The sequence below is a fragment of the Colobus angolensis genome, unplaced genomic scaffold (assembly GCF_000951035.1).
Source record: "Colobus angolensis palliatus isolate OR3802 unplaced genomic scaffold, Cang.pa_1.0 Scaffold77, whole genome shotgun sequence".
Taxonomy (NCBI): domain Eukaryota; kingdom Metazoa; phylum Chordata; class Mammalia; order Primates; family Cercopithecidae; genus Colobus; species Colobus angolensis.
In genome coordinates, this window is record NW_012121487.1 from 5019331 (window position 1) to 5040212 (window position 20882).

General features: G+C 40.8%; 1 protein-coding gene across 3 annotated transcripts in view; it reads right to left on the reverse strand.

The window, feature by feature from the left end:
* Nucleotides 1-20185, reverse strand: part of FCRL1 (Fc receptor-like 1) — a 26342-nt gene extending 6157 nt beyond the window's left edge. For 2 of the 3 annotated variants that reach the window (XM_011928477.1, XM_011928476.1), the window contains exons 1-7: nt 20021-20185; nt 7078-7098; nt 3831-4097; nt 2365-2652; nt 1903-2181; nt 1449-1565; nt 65-92 (exon numbers count right to left, since the gene is read on the reverse strand). In XM_011928477.1, the coding sequence (XP_011783867.1) occupies nt 65-92; nt 1449-1565; nt 1903-2181; nt 2365-2652; nt 3831-4097; nt 7078-7098; nt 20021-20051 (1031 nt within the window). In that variant the 5' untranslated portion in view covers nt 20052-20185. The remainder of the gene's footprint in view (nt 1-64; nt 93-1448; nt 1566-1902; nt 2182-2364; nt 2653-3830; nt 4098-7077; nt 7099-20020) is intronic. The other variant, XM_011928478.1, reaches the window with a different exon arrangement.
* Between the last annotated feature and the right edge of the window lie 697 nt (nt 20186-20882).

Below are 20882 nucleotides of genomic sequence, written 5' to 3' on the forward strand. Positions count from 1 at the left end.
AAATAAAATAAAATAAAATAGATTTTTCTGCATTATTGGCACATATAGCGAAAACAGGCCTCACCTGAGTGGATCCATGGTTGAACGTCTTCCTGCAAAACAAACAAATAAGCATACAATAAATGGAAGAACCCTCACTGTCAGTGCTCTTATACACCCTGCACAGGGATATGCCTCATGCTTAGATGCCCATTGCAGGTGCCACTGTGTGTCCAGCAGACATCCTGGCAATCATTTCCAGAGCCTTCATTTCACAAACGGAAACTCAAGTCCTGAATAATTAAGTGAGATTCCCAAAGCCAGTTAGTACCAGATCTAGGACCTGGGACCCAAGTCTCTAAACTTTTACATTTATTGTATGTTTTGGTTTTGTTTTACAACCACACCACCCAATCTTACTGTGACAAAAGTCCATGGAGGTAGGTGCTGCCATAACCATGCTATAGATGGTGTGAGGTACCCAAAGATGTCAGAAAAGTTTGGAATTTAAATGAGAATCTCGTAGTGTCCTCTCTTGCCTTGTCTCCAACTTCCTCAGTGAAGAGGAGACCAAGGTTAAATATATAAATAAATATGTAATTACCAATTGCGATAACATGTGAATCTAAATAACTTGGAACTCATAACAGGAGAGGACAATTGCAGGCTGTGCAGGCCAGGCGAAGCCTCTTTGAAAAAATGACATTTCAGAGGAAAGTTGAGAAAGTTCCAGCAATAAGTAGAACATGCGGACGTGTGAACGTGCATTTCAGAGAGAAGAAAAAGCATGTGACAATACTTGAAGATGACTAAGAATTGATGCACTGACTTTAGTACTGGGACATAGTCAGGATAGCTGGAACTGCTAACCATATTTCTCTTCTGTGGCAAATTATTTTAAATAGTTACATTTGTTTGTTTGTTTGTTTGAAAGAGAGTCTTGCTCTTTCTCCAGGCTGGAGTGCAGTGTGCGATCTCGGCTCACTGCAACCTCTGACTGCCTGGTTCAAGTGATTCTTCTGCTTCAGTCTCCCAAGTAGCTGGGATTACAGGCATGCACCACCACACCCAGCTAATTTTTGTATTTTTAGTAAAGACGGGGTTTCCCCATGTTGGCCAGGATGGTCTCGATCTCCTGACCTCGTGATCTGCCCACCTCAGCCTCCCAAAGTGTTGGGATTACAGGCATGAGCCACCGCCCCGGCCAAATCATTACATTTTTGTATAAAAGTTAAATCACAGAAGCACAAAATATCACCCGAACCTCAATTGATAGCACATGAGGGGTGGAGAACTTTACCAAAAATGTTACACTATGTTAATAGGCACTGTTCCTACCTGCTGGGGTTTTTGGCAGATTCACAGGCAAGGTGGTTAACAGCATATACATCTTTTGCGGTATACATGTCACAATTTCAGTGAAAACAAAGATCACAGTAACAAAATGCCACTCTCTTTTAAATACTAACCTATTTTTCTTTTGAGGCCGTAGCAAAATAATAAGGCCACAGTGGCAGGACCAAGGGTGCCGAGGAGCCCCTCAATGACTCCTGAGGTAAGATGATTGCTTCTGGCCCCAGGAGGCACTAGAGGGAGAGACCTGTGCATGATCTGCTCAGAGGAAGGGCTTGGGGCTTAGAGAGCAGACATCTTGGGTGTGGGTTGTACCCAAGGTCTGCTCTTCCAAGTGGGGATTTATTTATTTGTCTGGGGACTTGTGGCTTGTCACATTTATGAAAAGAGAAGAGAGGCACCCAACCTTGAGTTCTCCATGCCCCTCCAATACATCACTCATGACAGCACCTCACACAGAGGCCCCACCATTGGTAGCACACCCCCAGAAGCATAGTGGAACCAGCAAAACTCTCCCAGGATGCTGGGAAGGAGACATTGACCAACACAGTTCCATAGCCTAAGCTATACCTGTGAAGTTGAGTGTCACCTCCTCACTGCGCTGGGCCCCCAGGCCATTGTTGGCCTCACAAGAGTAGTTTCCAGAATGTTCTGTAGTCAGGGAAAGGTTGAAGGAGGCTCCTCCTCCAGAGGGGGCTGAGCTGCTCCCCAAGATGACATCCTCGTGATAAAACCAGTACAGGATCGGATGAGAGCCTCTCAGGGCCTCACAGTGAAGCGTCAGCACATCCCCCACCACAGCCTGGGCCCTGGGAGCCCTGAGCATGAGCATAGGACGAGACACTGGGACTGAGGGAGATAGTAGACTGTAAGAGACAGTCTCTGACAATGCAGCCAACCCATAATCCCTGCCCACCGATGCTCAGCCCCATTGAACTTCCTCAGCATGCCCCAGGGAAACTTTGTGTGCCCCAGGGTAACGTGGAGCCCAGTTTGTGACTGGCTGGTTGAATGGAGGGTAGTGGAACTTACTTCTGACAGTGATGCTCACCAGCCCACTGGGTCTGGGACCATAGCCATTTTCAGCTACACAGTAATATTGCTCAGCATCACTCTCCCTCGCTGTAGGAATCTCATACTCTGCTGTCAGTGAACGCTGGGTCTTCGTCTGAAGGTTTAAACCCATAGCCCCTTTGTACCAAAGGAAGGTGATGTCTCCTGTCCCCATAGCAACTGAGCAGATGAGGACCAGCCTGTCTCCCTCCATCACCTGTCCTCCTGGGGGCTGAGTCTCCAAGCTCACATCAGCAACAGGGACCCCTGTGTGAACACAAGATAACATAGGAAGACCCTGAGTAGGGAGAGTTTCAAAGACAGTAAGTAGATGTGACAGTCCTGAAAGCAAAGAGCATGAGTGAAGTCAATGACGTATGTAGCTTAATTTGGGTGAGGGGGAGGGGTCTGCTGATTGGTTGGGTGATGGTGATAGGATAAGAAAGACACCATAGTATTATTATAGAAGGTGTAGCATCAGTTCTCTCCTTAGAACAGTGTGACTTCCACTACCCTAATCTCTCAAACTTTCATTTTTTCAAGGCACAATAGTATAGTAAAGTGATTATAAGTCCAAATTGTAAATCGAACTGCCTTGTTTGAAGAGTGGTTCCAACTCTTTTACTCGCTGTGTGTGCTTGATCAAATTACTCAACTTCTCTGAGATACAATTTCCCATATATAAAAGATTGCTGGTAATGACAGTTATCTCCTGCAGTTGGAGGGTTCACAATTACACAATATATGTGAATGAAGCATTAGGATAGGAACTTCCATGTATAAACTGCTCAATGATTATTGTGGTGGTGGTGGTCCGGTTTCACCAGTATAGAGTTTTTAGCAAGTGTGGGAGAGCACAGCCTTTTGGAAGTATTAGACATTTGCTTCATGGCACGATAGAATGGCAGAGGATGTTGGAAGTGTCAACGCTGACGTGGAATAACAAGATGAATTACAAAGCACTCTTTTCTTTCTATTTTTTGGAAATTAAGCTCCAACTGCCCTTGCATAAGCCCTGCTCTGGTAACCTATTCTACACATTCCTTTGGCAAAGCCTTCTCTGAGTACCTCAGTCCTTTATCTCTCTTCTCTGTAGTCAACAGCCAGTCCTACACAATGCAGCATCACATATTTAACCCTAGGCATTCAGAGTGCTGACTGAGCATCAACTTCATGTAGTCAGGTACCAAACATTATGCAGCTCTTCCCCCCACACCCTCCAGCACAGTGAAGACACACAGTAAGGGTTTCCTAAATACTCTCTGTTTGCCTGGATGGAAACAGACTGAATAAGGGAAGATCCCTTAAGGATCCTAATAATGAGAGAAACTCAGGAATATCTTTCAAACAGCTCCTATTCTTGCAGAGATATAACCCATAACAGTGAGGATTAGCCTCTTGCCAGTCTCAGTCTATCCTGGCAGACTGACCCCACTGACACTCACTGTGCACATTTATCTGGGATCTCCAGCTCCTCAAGACTTTGGATGCCATTGTCTGTGCCTCGCACCAGTAGGACCCTGAGTCTTCTTTCCACATGTTGGCAATCTGGAGCTTGGGGGAGCTGCTCCAGCCCGGGCCCAAGGCCTGGGCATCTCTGAAGAAGCAGAACTGGAACTGGGCATCTGAACTCTGTAGAGAGGGCATCTTACAGGTCAGGGTCACTGGGCTCCCCTCTGTGGGATGGGAGGGGCTGACTATCAACAACAGCTCTAGAGAGAGGAATTAAACACAAATGATTAATGGAGTTCAGAGTTTCTGGTAAAAGGCACTTTGTGTCACAGCACTTGCCAACAAGACTCAGAGAAACAGCCAGTTGGACACACAGGCCACTCCACATGCCTCCACCACCCCGCACTGGCCCATGGGCCTTCCATGAACTCACCCTGCTCACCCCTGGTACATCCTGCCCCTGAGCAGTGTTATCTTTCAGAAGACAACCCTTACCTTTGACTTGGATCTTATTATTTTTTGAAGTTCCTATCCATAAACCAAAAGTACCTTTCTTGAAGCCGGTACAATAATATTGAAGACTGTCACTGGAGTTGGCATTGGAGATGGTGAAGCTTGAAGTTTTATTCAAAGTGAATATGCTTCGTTTATCCTTGTAAGCCATATTCATTATCTTCTTCTGTTCCCTTTCCCTGGCATCTCAGAAGCACACTATCTTTTTCAAAAACAGAATATGGGACCTACAGGGTTGATCTGTCCAGGGAAGACATAGAAGAATCCAATCCCCTCATCACTGACTCTGTCCTGCCCCTGTTATTGGTGTTTCCATTAGAAGCAATGGGGTGTATTTGCTTGGAAATGCCCAGTACCCATCATCCACACAGCTTCTCTACAAACCTCTGTAGAAACCATGATCTAAAGAGCTAATTTAATCCTTTGGGGTGTTAGGGGCTCTTTTCTTTTTCTTTTTCTTTTCTTTTCTTTTCTTTTTTTGGAGACAGGGTCATGTTCCGACTCTCAGGCTAGAGTTCAGTGATGCTATCTCAGCTCACTGCAACCTCAACTTCCTGGGCTCAAGCAGTTATCTCACCTCAGCCTCTCAAGTAGCTGGGACTAGAGACACATACCACCAAGCCCAGCTAATTTTATTTATTTTTTTTTAGAGACAAGGTCTTATTATGTTGCTCAGGCTAGTCTCAAACTCCTGGGCTGAAGTGATCCTACTGCCTTGGCCTCCCAAAGTACTAAGTACAGGGGTGAGCCACACCGCTCCTGGCCTGGGGCTCTTTTCTGGTGATAAGATGATAAAGTTGTGCTCTGCTCTCTCCTCATCTCCCCAGTTTGCAGCAGACCTTAGAAATGTCACAACACCTAATAGATATGGGCTGTGTGGACATTTCTTTATCCAACCCTCAGAGCCTCTGCCTCTTGAAAAATATTATACTTTCCGTAAGACAAAACTTCTTTCTTTCCTCACCAGATGAAAATGACAAGTGCTTTGGATTACTAAGGGGCGATTCCTAGTTCAATATCTGTAATCTCTAAGTTTTTTTCTCCTGAAATTTTTTTTTTTTTTTTGGAAACTTTTAAACATCGGTTCCATCCATAGTACCAGAATATTCGCTTTGTCCTGAGGCATGGAATATCTTAGAGTCACTGTCTTTCCTTGGAAAACTGTGGTCCCCAGAAGACTGACCAGTAGCACAGTTCTTGGAGCTAGGCAGGGCAATAAATAAAAAGGTATTTAGGACAGGCGTGGTGGCTCACGGCTGTGATCCCACTACTTTGGGAAGCCGAGGCTGGTGGATCACCTGAGGTCAGGAGTTCAAAATCAGCCTGGCCAACACGGCAAAACCTTGTCTCTACTAAAAATACAAAAATTAGCCAGGCATGGTGGCGTGCGTTTGTAGTTCCAGCTACTCCCAAGGCTGAGGCAGGAGAATCACTTGAACCCAGGAGACAGAGGTAGCAGTGAGCTGAGATCACACCACTGCACTTCAGCCTGGGCAATAGAGTGAGACTCTCTCTCAGAACAAAAAAGCGGGGGGGCATTTAGTATTTGGGCATCTGTAACCCACTATTCTCAATGAGGCTAGAGTAGCGATGAAGTGGGAAACTGGACAGGGCGGATTGCAAGGGTCTGGAACTCAGTCTTACAGCTCAGAACTTGTTTCAGATAATTCTTAGATAGCAGAGACTATCTGGAAAATACCTGGTGACAGAAACTTGGTTTCCTCATCTTTGATGTGGCTTTGGATTTCTGCTTAGGCTGGGATTGGGCACTTGGGCTTAGGGGTAAAGATGAGACCAGACAAAAGGCATGCATGGTATTAACACAAGTCATGAGTTAGCCTTGGACAAACATTAGATGAGGAACCTAGAAGGCTAGACTGACTCTGAATCTCTCTGAATCTTTCTGGTCACAGGAATTGCTAGGGTACTTGAGAACCTGTGTTCCCTAGTTGCACTTGCAGCCGATGTTCTTGAGGTGGCAGGACAACCTCTTTTAACTCTGCGGCTAGTATTTTCTGCACAAGATAGCAATTTTTACATTTTTAACATTGAGCATGATCTAATGAAGAGTCCTTGGAGGGGAAAGGAAGTCCCTACTCTCCTCCTCTGGTAAAAGTAAGACTTTGAGTCAGGATCAGAGCAATGATGTAAGTTTGCATAAACCAGAGTCCGAAAGAGAAAACGAGTTAGGGTAACAGGTGTGGCTGCAGAGGAGAGCGAAAAATAGGAAGGAGGCAGCAGTACTACTTCACTCCACACATGGCTGGAGGATTCGCTCTAATGTTCTCCGTGGATGCGTGATTTCGGCATTTCCTTCATCACCCATGGTGATACACCCAGCCGAGGAGCACAACTGGGAATTGGAGCTCCTGAGGCTGGGAGGACAGAGATGCTTCTAGAGTGAATCTTCAGCACCCTTTGCCTTCCTTGTGCAAACAGCACCTCCCTGTGCTGGGACTTCCCAGAAATAAGACTGTGTTCTTGAGAAGGTCAGAGCAAGACCTATTCACCCCACTGAGCAGACATGTGTCAGGTGCAGAGACTGATGTGAAGACAGAGCAGCCCAGGCCCAAGGGAGTCACTGATGTTTGTACATCTCAGTAGTTGTCACCCTGATATGTTTTGGGCAGGAAGGGGCTGCTAAGACAGCAATCCGCAGTCCTCCTGTGCTGACCTAAGTAACAAAATACCCATAGACCTTGAAGAAGAAAAGGAAGTGCAACTCACCGGCGGGTTCACAGAGTGGAGCTGGGAGAGAATTCAGCAGAGATCAGTACAGAGCGGCAAATCCCACACATCTCCAAAGTTTAAATCCTCCGAGAGCTTCCCCAGCACCACACCCTCCATCCCTTGTACCCTCCCTGCATCTCTCTCTTCCTCCCTCCTTCCCTCTTTCTCTCTTCTCCCCTTCCTTCTTTCATCTTCTCTCCCTCCCTCCTTATCTTACCCCCACTTCTTTTCTTCTTTCTCTCTGCTCCTTTCCCCACATTCTGCATCACCCACAGAGCACCTACCCACAGAACAACACACGGCTCTTTTTTATGATCATAAAGTAATTGCCAATGACTTGTGTTGTCTGTGATTAGGAGGTGGCATCTTTGCTAATTACTTAGCAGCTCCCTCTTCAAGTTCCTTATTCCCACTCCCACCTCCTCCTCTCAAAAGTTTTGAGGGTCCAGCTTTGTATTGACTGTTTCACGGGAACAACAGAGTCAGGCAAGGAGAGTGCAAAGCCTCATACTCAATGCATAGAGACCCTTTGTTTACCAATTTCAGATCACAGGAGGCTTAGGTACAGAAAAGGAATTTAAATTTCTCCAAAAATTCTCTTCTATCCAAAGGATTTGACCATAATATTATGGCTCAATGATGAAGAAAAAATAATTCTGGGGAAAATGCAGGCTTTGTAGCTGGATGACACAGATTTGAGTACTGGCTCTTCCTCTTACAAGCTGTGTGACTGTGGGAGAAATATTTCACCTCTCTGTGCTTTAGTTTCTTTGTCTGTAAAGTGTAGATAATAGCAGCACCTACCTCACAGAGTTTTTGTGAAGATTAAACAAACTGATATTCTTAAGGAGCTTAGACTAGTGCCTGGAATTTACTTATTCAGTAAATATTGTGTCATTACCATTACCTATTTTAGCCAAGCTTGGTTTGAGACACTTACTTCTTCTTAGGTTAAATGTTTACTTGAATAATTAGTTCCTTAGGTAGGAGAAAAGTGTCAATAGGAGATGGTATAAAATCATATTTTATACATTTATCCATTCAACAAATAATTTGAAGTGCTCACTGTATGCCAGACATTGTGCGTGGCCCTGGAGTGATGGGAGTGAACATGAATAATAATCTTTGATGTCAATAAATTTATATTATAGTGGGAGAGAGCCAATTTAAAAATAAGTATATAATATTCTTTCAGAGAGTGATTGGTGCTCTAAGAAAAGTAAAGCAGAGAAATAAGATACAGAGCATCTTAAGATGGTCTTAACTGTTTACATAGATTTAGATAGATTCAGTAAAAACCTAAATGAAATCAGGAACCAAGTCTTCTGAATATTTGGGAAAGAGCATCCCTGGCAGAGAAAACATCAAATGCAAGTATCCTGAGGAGGAAATACGCTTGTACAAGGAGGAATGAGAAGGCAAGGGCGCCTGGAGCTGACCAAGTAAGGGGGCAGGGCTTCGTTATTGGTGTCTGAGAAATAGGAAGGATCCAGTCATGGGCACTTTATGGACTTGGCAATAGTTTTGGATTTCATTCTAGGTGTGATGGGGAGCTATGGACAGTTCTTACTTAATTTACAATATCACTCTGACACTGTGAGGAAAACAGTATAGAAGTGCAAGAAAAGCAAGGAGAACATTAGTGGGAATTTAGTGTAGGAGAGTAAAGATAGTGGTTCAGATTAGACAGTGCTGGTGATATGAAGTGGTCAGACTTTAGTATAAATTCTGAAAGTAGAATTAATAGGAATTGCTTATAGATTAAATAGAAAGTGCAAAAGGAGAGAGAGGGGAATTAAGTATGACTCTTAGATTTTTGGCCACAGCAACTGGAAGAATGGTTGTGACATTTCCTGAATTAGAGAAATTGTGGGGGAAAATAGGTTAAGTTTTGTGGTGGTGGTAGTACAGGTGGAAGATCAAGAGATCTGTTTGAGTTTAAGATGCCTGTTAAACACCTGATGTTAAGTTTAAGATGTTTATTAAGATGTCTATTAGATACCAGAATGCAGTTAAGTACGTAAGAGGTATTTAAAAGAGAGGTCAAAGCTGGAGAAATAAGCTTGCATTTAAGCTTAAAGTGGCACATGAGGTGACATAATTATATAATTTGGGGAAGTGAGTATGGATGAAGTCTAGGTATCAACTTTGAGGATGTCCAACATTTTGAAGTCAGCAAAGGATCCAAGCCAGATGCCATGGCTTATGACTGTAATGCCAACACTTTGGAAGGCTGAAGTGAGAGGATTGATTGAGGCCAGAAGTTTGAGACCAGCCTGGGGAGCAAAAAATAAATTAATTAATAAAAAAAAACAAGTTTGTTGAGGGGGATGGAGTTTCACTCTTCTTGTCCAAGCTAGAGTGCAATGGCACAATCTCGGCTCACTGCATCCTCCACCTCTCAGGTTCAAGGGATTCTTCTGCCTCAGCCTCCTAAGTAGCTGGGATTACAGAAATGTCCCACCACAACCAGCTAATTTTGTGTGTGGTTTTTGTTTTGTTTTGTTTTGTTTTAGTAGAGACTGGGTTTCATCATGTTAGTCAACTTGGTCTGAACTGCTGACTTCAGGTGATCCACCCGCCTTGGCCTCCCAAAGTGCTGGGATTATAGACGTGAGCCATCACACCCAGTCAAAAAATTGTTTTAATTAGCTGAGTGTGGTTGCATGTATCTCTGGTTCCAGCTACTCAGGGAGCTGAGGCAGGTGCATCACCTGAGACCAGGAATTCAAGGCTGCAATGAGCCATGACCATACCACTGCACTTCAGTTGGGGCAACAGAGTCAGACCCTAACTCTAAAAAAATTAAATAATTTAGCAAAGAACCTGAAAAGCAGCAGATACTGAATTAGAAAGAAAACCAGCAGAATATGATATTCCAGAAGCCAAGTGAAAAGTATTTCCAAAAAAAGAGTGATCAAATGCCCCTGAGAAATTGAGTAAAATAAAAAATTAAAATTGACCCCTGGATGCAGCAACATAAAGACGGTTGATGCTATGTGCAAGAACAATTCAATGGAATGGTAAGAGTGAAAGACTGATTTAAGTGGGTTCAAGGAAGAGTGAGGAAGAACTACAAGGACTTAGACGAGTTTACCAAGGGTTAGGAATGGGGGAAGATTTGACTATAAAAGGGATTGAGGGCATAAGAAAATTTTTTTCTTTTATTTATTTATTTATTTATTTATTTTGAGACAGAGTCTCACTTTGTCACCCAGGCTGGAATGCAGTGGCATGATCTCAGCTCAATGTAACCTCTACCTCACAGGTTCATGCAATTCTCCTGCCTCAGCCTCCCGAGTAGCTAGGACTACAGGCATGGACCACCACACCTGGTTAATTTTTGTATTTTTAGTAGAGATGGGATTTCATCATGTTGACCACGCTGGTCTCGAACTCCTGACCTTAGGTGATCCATCCGCCTAGGCCTCCCCAACTGCTGGGATTACAGGTGTGAGCCACTGCGTCCAGCCAGGAAATTTTTGAAGGGATAAAAATGTCTTGTATTTTGATTCTGCTGGTGGTTATATTGCTCTAAATCTTTGTCAAAAATTATAGTGTTTCAAAAAAGTAAATCTTAATGTAATGTAAATTAAAAATAAATATTGAATAAAGAATGAAAGGAAGTGAAGCAAAGACAGTAACTCACTGAAAACTTTATGTTTTGCTTTATTTTATTTTTTTGAGACAGGATCTTGCTCCGTTACCCAGGCTGGAGGTCAGATCACTGCAGCCTTAACCTCCTGGGCTCAAGTGATCCTCTTACCTCAGCCTCCCAAGTAGCTGGGACTACAGGCATGTGCCACCATGCCACACTGCTTATTTTTTATTTTTACTTTTTATCTTTTGTAGAAACGAGATCTTGCTATGCTGTCCAGGCTGGTCTCAAACACCTGGTGTCAAGCGATCCTCCCGCCTCAGCCTCCCAAAGTGCTGGGATTACAGGCATGAGCCACCACACCTGGTGCACTGAAAACTTTATAAAGGGAGACAGAAAAATGGTGTAGTAAATGGAAGCCATATTTCTATTATTTTAAGGGAAAAGACATTGTCGGTGATGTCGGCAAGATGGCTGACTAGAGGTATGTATTACTCATCCCTTTTCCTCCTAAAACACACTGAAACAATAAGGAAACAACTACATTTGGACTGGAGTGTCTAAAGGAGAGCACTGAAGTACAGCAGGGGAGTGGCAGAAACCTTGCGGAGCACAGAAACTCAGGATGGCTACATAAAGAAGGGAATGGAACACCCTGCCTCTGCAACCCTGTCTCCTCAGTCAGGATCAGCTTGGAATGCAGGCTGGGATTCAGGCCTAGGAGGGGCTTTTCTCTGAAAACAAAAGGTAAAGAAGTCCCCAGGAGCCCTCATTATATCTGTGGACACTGGCAGTCTTCGCTGCTGGAGAATCCTGCAGTTCTCACAGGCCCTAAGTCCAGTTTTGGAATCTACCTGGAGTTCACATGGCTGCGTTATTCTAGAGTAAGAGCCCATATTGTGGCTCCTCCCATCCCATGACCCAAGCTACTACTGCACAGCACCATCTTGAAACTAGAGCAACTACTAGAGTGTGTTCTGTTCTTGGGGGCAGTAGTCACTGTATCTATTCATCCTTGAGGCTTCACCATCATTGCATCATGATCACACACAGTAGTACACCATCTGCTAGCCAAGCTGCACCGCTTCCTAACCCATGGGATCAAGACATCTAAGAAACACTCCATTTTCTCCATCCTAGTGGCTTCAGTGCCCCAACCCCAGGGACTCAAAACCTAGGCTCAGGGAGACAGCTGTGATCCTGTCACTTGAGTCCACATGACACTCTGTCCTGCCAAGGAACAGGCTATCTTGCACAGTGGGGAAGTCAAGCCTTATCCAGAAAACCAGCCATGTGCCTGCCTCCTTGGTATATGACCCAGTCGGGCATCCTGCCCCTAGGGAAGCCACAGCTGAGCCAGCAGACCAACTGAATGCCCCCTTGGTGTGAAAACCAGCCTGGCACCTCACCCCTGGGAAAACACAGCACCTGGCAATCTGTATTACTCTGCCCTTCTCGGTCAAACAACCTAAGTGTCCTGCCTGGATCTGGACTAGCCCTCGGAAGCCTGAGCTGCTGAGGCACACAATTTCCTTGGTGTGATGGTGTGATATGGGGGAGTGAACCCAATATTGTCCTGTTCCCTGCTCTCCAGAGCTGAAGCCACAACTGCATCCTATCACCATTCCAGGATTTTTGCTGTCACTACACCTGGCATCACAGAGCCAGGGCCACTACTGTGTCCCACCACTCCAGGGTCCAGAGTCACCACTGTGTAATACACTCTCTCCTGGTGCCTAAGTTGCCACTGTGTCCATTGACTCTGGGATTTGATTTGTACTTGTGATCTGCTACCCAGTGTCTGAGCCTTTGGAAAGCCCTTTATCCTTAGAGCCATAACAATGCTGTATCTTGACCCCCCAGGATCAAAGTCACAGCTACAACCTTGCCCCTTGACTTCTCCACTGGGCCTGAGATACTGGAGAGTGCTTCAGAGTCACATTCTTTGCCTTGGTGGAAGAGCTGTGTCCATCTATGCCTAAGACAATGAACCTGCATCCAGGCACAGATGCCACAGTAGTGGCACTGTGTGCAGGACAATGAGTGCAGGACCAAAACCACCTCAAGCATCTGTGCCCTGGAACACAGTACTACCGTGCCTGCCTGTGACCCATGCTGGGAACGAACACCAAAAGAGACCCTCTCAGGTATGAGGGTCTATGAGGAAAAGAACAAGAAGATCCCTAAAGCTCTTGCCACTGAGAGCTGTAACAATCTATCCTGCCACCACCACCCCCAGAAACTCCTACAGTCTAGGACACTGAGGCACACACAAGCATTGCTGACATTGATCACTGCTGAAGAAATTATACAGAGACCACACTACTATGTTCACCTGGAACCAAACCAATGCACCTTCCTCAACTAAGGATCCATCGGTGACCTAGGATCAATCTGCAGGTGAAAGTCTTTTCTTACAAAAGCTACTCTAAAATTGAAAGAGGAGACTCTTCCACCGGATGCATAAATGTTAAAGCAGGAACAGAACAAACGAAAAAGCGAGGAAACATGACACCACTAAAAGAACAAAATAATTTTCCAATAACTAACTGGAGATTTATTAGTGGCCTAATAAATTCAAAGTTATAATCTTAAGGGAACTCACTGACTTATAAGAGAATACAGATGAAAAGTTCAATAAAATCTGGAAAACAATTTATGACCTAAAGAGGAAATTTGAAAATAGAGAGTTATGAAAATAATCCAAACAGAAATCATAGAGCTAAAAAATTAAATGCATGAAATAAGAATTACAATTGAGAGTTTCAACAGTAAACCAGATAAAGAAGAAGACTTTCTAAACTTGAATATACAGATCTTTTGAAATACCCCAGATAGCTGAGGAAAATTTTTTTAAAATGAAAAAAGCTACAGGACTTTTGGGACACCATTAAGTGAGCAAATATTTGTATTACTAGAGTAGCAGAAGAAAAAGATACAGAGGAAGTGATGGAAAGCATATTTGATAAACTAGTAGTTGAAAACTACTCAAGTCTTGGGATGGATATGAACAACTAGATCCATGAAGCTCAAAAATCCCCAAATAGATTTAACCCAAAGAGGTCCTCTCCAGGTACATTATAGACAAATTGTTAAAGATCAGATACAAAGAGAATTCTAAACATAGAAGAAACATCAAGTCACACATAAGAGAATTTCTATAAGAGTATCATCAGATCTATCACCAGAAATCATGCAGGCCAGGAAAGAATAAGATGATATATTCAAAGTGCTGAAAGAAGAAAACTTTCAGCAAGAATACTATACCCAGAAAAGCTGTCTTTCAGAAATGAAGGAGAAATAAAGTCTCACCCACACAAGCAAAAGCTAATGGAATTCAAGACCACTAGACAAGCCTTAAAGTAACTGCATGAGAGAGTGTTACAACCAGAAATGAAAGGACAATAACTACTCCATGAAAACATGTGAAAGTATACAATTAACTGATAGAGGTAAATTGATCATTAAATTCAGAAAATCTCATTACTGTAATGGTGATTTGTAAATCTTTCAAATCTCTAGTATGATGGTTAAAAGTCAAAATGGTCAATAATAACTATAGCTGTGATAAGTTGTTAAGAAATATGCAATATAAAATAGGTAACATAAGGCAACAAAAATATAAATTATGGGGGCAATGGTAAATGTCTAGACCAAAATTAAGTTATTATCAGCTTAAAGTAGTCTATTATAACTATAATATTTTTTATATAAGCCTCATGGTAACCACAAAGAAAAAATTGACAGCAGACACATAAATGGGAGAGAGAAAAGAATCAAAGCCTAGTGCTTCAAAAAATCCACCAAAACACAAAAATAAATAACAAGAGAGAAACAAAGGAATGAAAGATCTACAAAACAATTAGAAAACACTCAACAAAATGGCAGGAGTAAGTCCGTACATATCCATAGTAACTTTGAATGTAAATAGATTAAATTATTCAATTAAAAAATATAGAGTGGCTGAATGGATTTTAAGAAACAAAACCCAACTATATTCTGCCTACAAGAAACTCTACCTGTAAGGACATACATAGACAGAAAGTAAAAGGATGAAAAAGAAATACCATGAAAAAGGAGAACAGGAATAGCTATGTTTATATCTTATGTAATATAATTTAAGTCAAAAACTATAAAAAGACACAAAGAAGGCCATTGTATAATGACAAAGGGGTGAATTCATCAACAAGATATAAACGATTTTAAACATATATACATCCAACACTAGAGCACCCAAATATACAAAGCAATTATTATTAGATCTAAAAGGAGATATAGACTGCAATATAATCATAGTAGGGGACTTTAACACTCCACTTTCAGCAATGGAAAATCATCCAGACCGAAAATCAACACATAAATATCAAATTTAAACTACACTATAGACAAAATAGATCTAATGGACATTTATAGAACATTTCACCCAATAGCTGCAGAATTCACATTTTTCTCATCTGCACATGGAACAGTCTCAAGGATAGATTGTATTTTAGGAAACAAAATGTCTTAACAAATTTAAAAAGATTGAAATTATATGAAGTATCTTCTGACCACAATGGTATAAAACTTGAAATCAATAACACAAGGTACTTCAGAAACTTCACAAATACATGAAAATTGAATATCATGCTCCCAAAGAACCTATGAGTCAATGAAAAATAATTTTAAAAGAAATTTTAAAATTTCTTGTGGCAAATAAAAATGGAACCACAACATACAAAAATATATGAAATATAGCAAAAACAATTCTAAAAGGGAAGTTTATAGCAATGAATGCCTACATCAAAAATAGAAGAAAGATCTAAAATAGGTAACCTAACGTTTCACCTCAAGGAACTAGAAAAACAAGAACAAATTCAGCCCAAAATTAGTAGAAGGAAGGAAATAATAAAGACTATGGCAGAAATAAATGAAATAGAGACTAGAAAAACAATACAAAAGATCAATGAAATGAGTCAGTTTTTTAAAAAAGATAAACAAAATTGACAAACTAGCCAGACTAAATAAGAAAAAGGAGAGAAAATTCAAATAATAAAATCAGAAATAAAAAGGGGACATCACAACTGACATCACAGATTATAAAGGATAAAGGATTATAAGAGACTACTGTGAACAACTATATGCTAATAAATTGGTACCTTAGAAGAAATAGATAAGTTCCCGCACACATATAACTTCAAGACTGAATTACGAAGAAATAAAAAATCTGAACAGACCAATAACAACTAAGGGAATTCAATCAGTAATAAAAAGTTTTCCATCAAAAAGGAACCTAGGACCTGATGGCTTATTGCTGAATTCTACCAAACATCTGAAGAACTAATACCAATTACTCTCAAACGATTTCAAAGAAATTAAAAGAAGAAAACGCTCTCATACTCATTCTAAGAGGCCAATATTACTTTGATGCCAAAACCAGACAAAAACACAACAAAAAGAACAGGCTGATATTTCTGATGGACATAGATGTGCAAATTCTCAACAAAATACTAGCAAACCAAATTCAACAGAACATTTAAAAAATTCATTTACCGTGATCAATGGGATTCATTTCAGGGATGAAAGAATAGTTCAATATGCAAATCAATAAACACGATACATCACATTAACAAAATCAAGAATAAAAATCACCTGCTCAACACATGCACAAAAAGCATTTTACAAAATTCAACATCCATTTATGCTAAAAACTCTCAGAAAATTAGGTGTAGAAGAGATGTACCTCAACATAATAAAGGTCATATATGACAAGTCTATAGCTAATATCATACTGAATGGGGAAAAGTTGAAAGCATTTCTCTAAAATCTAGAAAAGACAAAGATGTCCACTTTGGGCACTTCTATTTAACATAATAATGGAAGTCCTACCCAAAGTATTAGGCAAGAGAAAGAAAGAAAGGACATCCAAATTGAGAAGGAAGAAGTTAAATTGTCCCTCTTGGCAGGTGACATAATCTTATATGTAGAAAACCCTAAAGACTCCACCAACAAAATTTCATCTAATAAATGATAAAGCTCTATGTCACTGATTTGGGCATCAACTTCACGGATGAAGTTGCTGGATAATAGATAGGTAGATAGATAGATAGATAGATAGATAGATAGATAGATAGATAGATAGATAGACAGACAGAGAGATAGACAGACAAAACATATAAATCAGTAGTGTTTCTATATACTAATAGTGAACTACCTGCAAAAGAAATCAAGAAAACGATCCCATTCACAGTAGTTATAAAATAATAAAATACTTAGGAATAAATTTAACCAAGGAGATGAAATATCTCTATAGCAAAAACTATAAAACATTAATGAAGAAATTAAAGAAGATGCAAATAAATGGAAAGATATAACATGTTCACGGATTGGAAGAATAAATATTGTTAAAATGTCAATACTACCCAGAATCATCTACAGATTCAATGCAACAGCTATCAAAATACCAATGACATTGTTTTCAGAAATAGAAAAAGCAATCCTAAAATTTGTATGGAATTAATTAACAAACAAGCAAATAAAAAAACCCTGAATAGCCCAAACGACCTTGAAGAAAAGAAAAGCTGGAGATATTACACTACCTGACTTCAAAACTCTAATAATCTACAAACCTATAATAGTCAAAACAGCATGGTATAGGCATAAAAACAGACACACAGACCAATGGAACAGAATAGAGAGCCCAGAAATAAGTCCACACATTTATAGCCCACTGATTTTCAACAAAGGTGTTAAGAATACACGATGTGGAAAAGACAGTGTCTTCACTAAATGGCGTTAAGAAAACTGGATATCCACTTACAGAAGAATGAAATTAGATTCTTATCTCTCACCATAGACAAAAATCAACTCCAAATGGATGAAAGACTTAAATGTATGACCCTGAACTGAAACTACTAGGAGAAAACATGGGGAAAAGCTCTATGTCACTGATTTTGGCAGTGATTTTTTGGCTAGGACCTCAAAAGCAAAAGCAATAAAAGCAAAAATAGACAAATGGGATTGCACACAACCAAAAGGCTTCAGCATACCAAAAGAAATAATCAACAGAGTGAAGAGACAACCTACAAAATAGGAAAAAGTATGTGCAGTCAATAAATCTGGGAAAAATTAATATCCAAAATACATAAGAAACTCAAACAACTCAATACTAAGAAAACAACCCTATTAACAATGGTCTAATTCTCAAAAGAAGACATGCAAGTGGCCAACAAGTATATTAAAAAATGTCCAACATCACTAATCATCAGAAAAATGCAAATCAAAGCCACAATGAAATATTACCCCATACCTGTGAGAATGACTATAATCAAAAAGACCAAAGATAACTAGTATTGTCAAAGACGTATAGAAAAGAGAATCTTCATGTGCTGTTGGTGGGACTGTAAATTAGAACAGCTATTATGGAAAACAGTATGGAGGCTCTTAAAATATAAAAAATGAAACTACCATATGGTTCAGCCATCCCACTACTGGACATGTATCCAAAGGAAATTAAGGCAGCATGTTAAAGAGACATCTGCAGTCCCACATTTATTGCAGCACTATTCACAATAGCCAAGACAGCATCAATGTAGATGTTCATCAAAAAATTAATGGATAAACACAATATATATTATGCAGTATATATACATGATGGAATAGTATTCAGTCATAAAAATAATGAAATCCTATCATTTACAACAACATCGGTTAGCCTGAAGGATATTATGTTAAATGAAATGAGATAGGCACAGGAAGACAAGTACTGCACTATCTCACTCATGTGGAATCTAAAAACGTTGATTTCATAGAAGGACAGGGCAGAATGGTGGTTACAAGAAGCTTGGGTAATAGTGGGCAAGGAGGAAGGAGGAAAATGTTGCTCAATGGTTATATAATTACAGTTAGATATGGGGGTGTGGTGTCCGGAATAGACAAATATAGAGAGACAGAAAGTAGATAATGATTGCATGTGGCCACTGGATAGAGCAGTGAGTATAGGTGAGGGGTTGGAAAAAAAATTGCGGATGCCTACCAGTGGGTATGGAGTTATTTCTTGGTGATGAAAACTTTCCGAAAATGATTGTGGTAATAGTTGCACCACTCAGTGATTGTAATTAAAAACCACTGGATTGTATAGCTTAAATGGTGAATTGTATTATATGTGAATAATATTTCAATAAAGCTGTTTTTAATAAAAGGTACTGTAGCATGTTTGTATACTTATGGGAATAATTTAGACTGAAGAAACATATTGATGATGGAGCAAAGTTTTTGAGAAAGTAAGAGGGTCTTGGGTCCAATGCACAAGTGGAGAGTCTTGTCACCAACAGGATGAGGGGCAATATATTCGTGGTAGGGGAAGAGAAGGCAGTGTATGTGAATGCAGAGGTGAGTAGGTCGACAGCAACAGAAATACAAGAGACTTTTCTTCTGACTGCTTTTATTTTCTCAATGAAATATGAAGCAAGATTATACAATAAGAGTGAGCAGAGAAGTTTGAGGTGACAAGATAAGGTATGCAATAGTGATCATGGAGCAACATAGATTATGAACATGTACGATAATTGCCTGGCATTGCTGCTGGCTACCTGAGATTCAGGGGTCCTACACTTAAAAGGGGATAAGTCAGCAGGGTTGTGCGTTTAAAAAGAAAATCCCATTCAACTGTTTATGCCTAGGAGTGAAACACGCATAAAGGCGTGTAAACCTGAGAGTACTATGGGGGAAAAGAGATGAAGATGTACTCGAGGGAGTGTTGTGGTGGTGAGCTGCAGAATCTGAGCTGAGTACCATGAGAAGTGAGCACATGAAGTGTAGTCACTGATAATGGAAAAGTAGTCCTGGGATAATTGAAGACATGTTGGAAATAGAGTGCGGGAGAAAGTGAGCTAGAAACACAACTTAGTGGGGCGGCGGGGGATGTATACTGAAAACAAAGGATCATAGGATGATAAGTTCTAAGGTTTGACTGTGGGAATGGGGAGTCAGAGAGGGATAAAAGGAAATAATATTGGTAGTAAGAAGGGCAAGGAATTCAGAGGTCAATTTTTTATATAGTTTTTTTTTTTGGGTAGCTGTTGAAAACACTAAGAACAAAGATGATTATTGATGGACAGGAAGACAGACAGGGAACACTTCCTATGACATAAAAATTGAAATGATAGTCTTCTTGAAAATTCTGGCTTTTTGAAGTATCTACAACTTTTTGCCTGACTCTGAGCCCTCAATGGAAGTGGAGATCTGAGCATCCCTGAGCATTACCTGACAGAACCTTAATCCTAAGAAATCCTTACACCCCTTCAGGAATCAGAGCCCAAGCATGATTGCATCCCATACCCTGCTCTGAGTCGTCCAACTCACCACAGATCAACAGCAACAGCCTCGGCAGCATGAGGACCAGGTCAGGGATGGTACCTAGAGACGCCTTTTTCCTTTAGTTTTCAAAGAACAATCAAAAAAACAATGCACCTCAGAGTCAAGCAGCAGCAGCTCTTCAGAGGTTTGAGGAAGTTGAGATCGGAAGTTACCTTTCAGCAGAAGTAGAAGGAAGAAGAGCCCTCCAATGACTAGTCTCCATTTCCTCTTCTATGAAGGCTGAGAAAATTAAATATACTCCTTTTTAAATACAGTTTGATTCAATTCCACAAGTTGCAGATAATAGTACACATCAATATTTGAGGGACTTTTTCAAGAATTTGGGTATTTCAAAAGAAGTTTTCTAAAGGCAGGTTCCTATTTTGATGAGTCTCATCAGGTTATGGTCCTGTTGAATTTCATCTTTGATACATCTACAACACTTTTCACCTTTGATAGGGATGTCTCCTGGATTGTTTCTAATCAGCACATTCTTCTTGTTCAGCAATATGGTCCCTCTATGCCAACTTTCTCTAGTATAGTCATATTATGCAAACATGTCATTAAGCCAGGGACTGATGGGGCTGTCACTCAGGCTGTGTGTAGTGTCTGACCCTTGCTGCATATGATGACTTGTGTACAGGGTCAACCTATTCATACAGGTATATGCTTTGATATTTAAACTTTCAGTGTACCAGTAAATGAGCATGAAATCACTGAAAAATAAAATCATGGCAAATTACAATCTGGGGGATTTTTGATAATGAAATACAGAAAATAAACATATGCAAATTAGCTTCAGGGCACTTGAGAAGGGTTCACCATTAGTACTAACTCTGGCATTTGTAAAATTGCCCCTCTTTTCCCT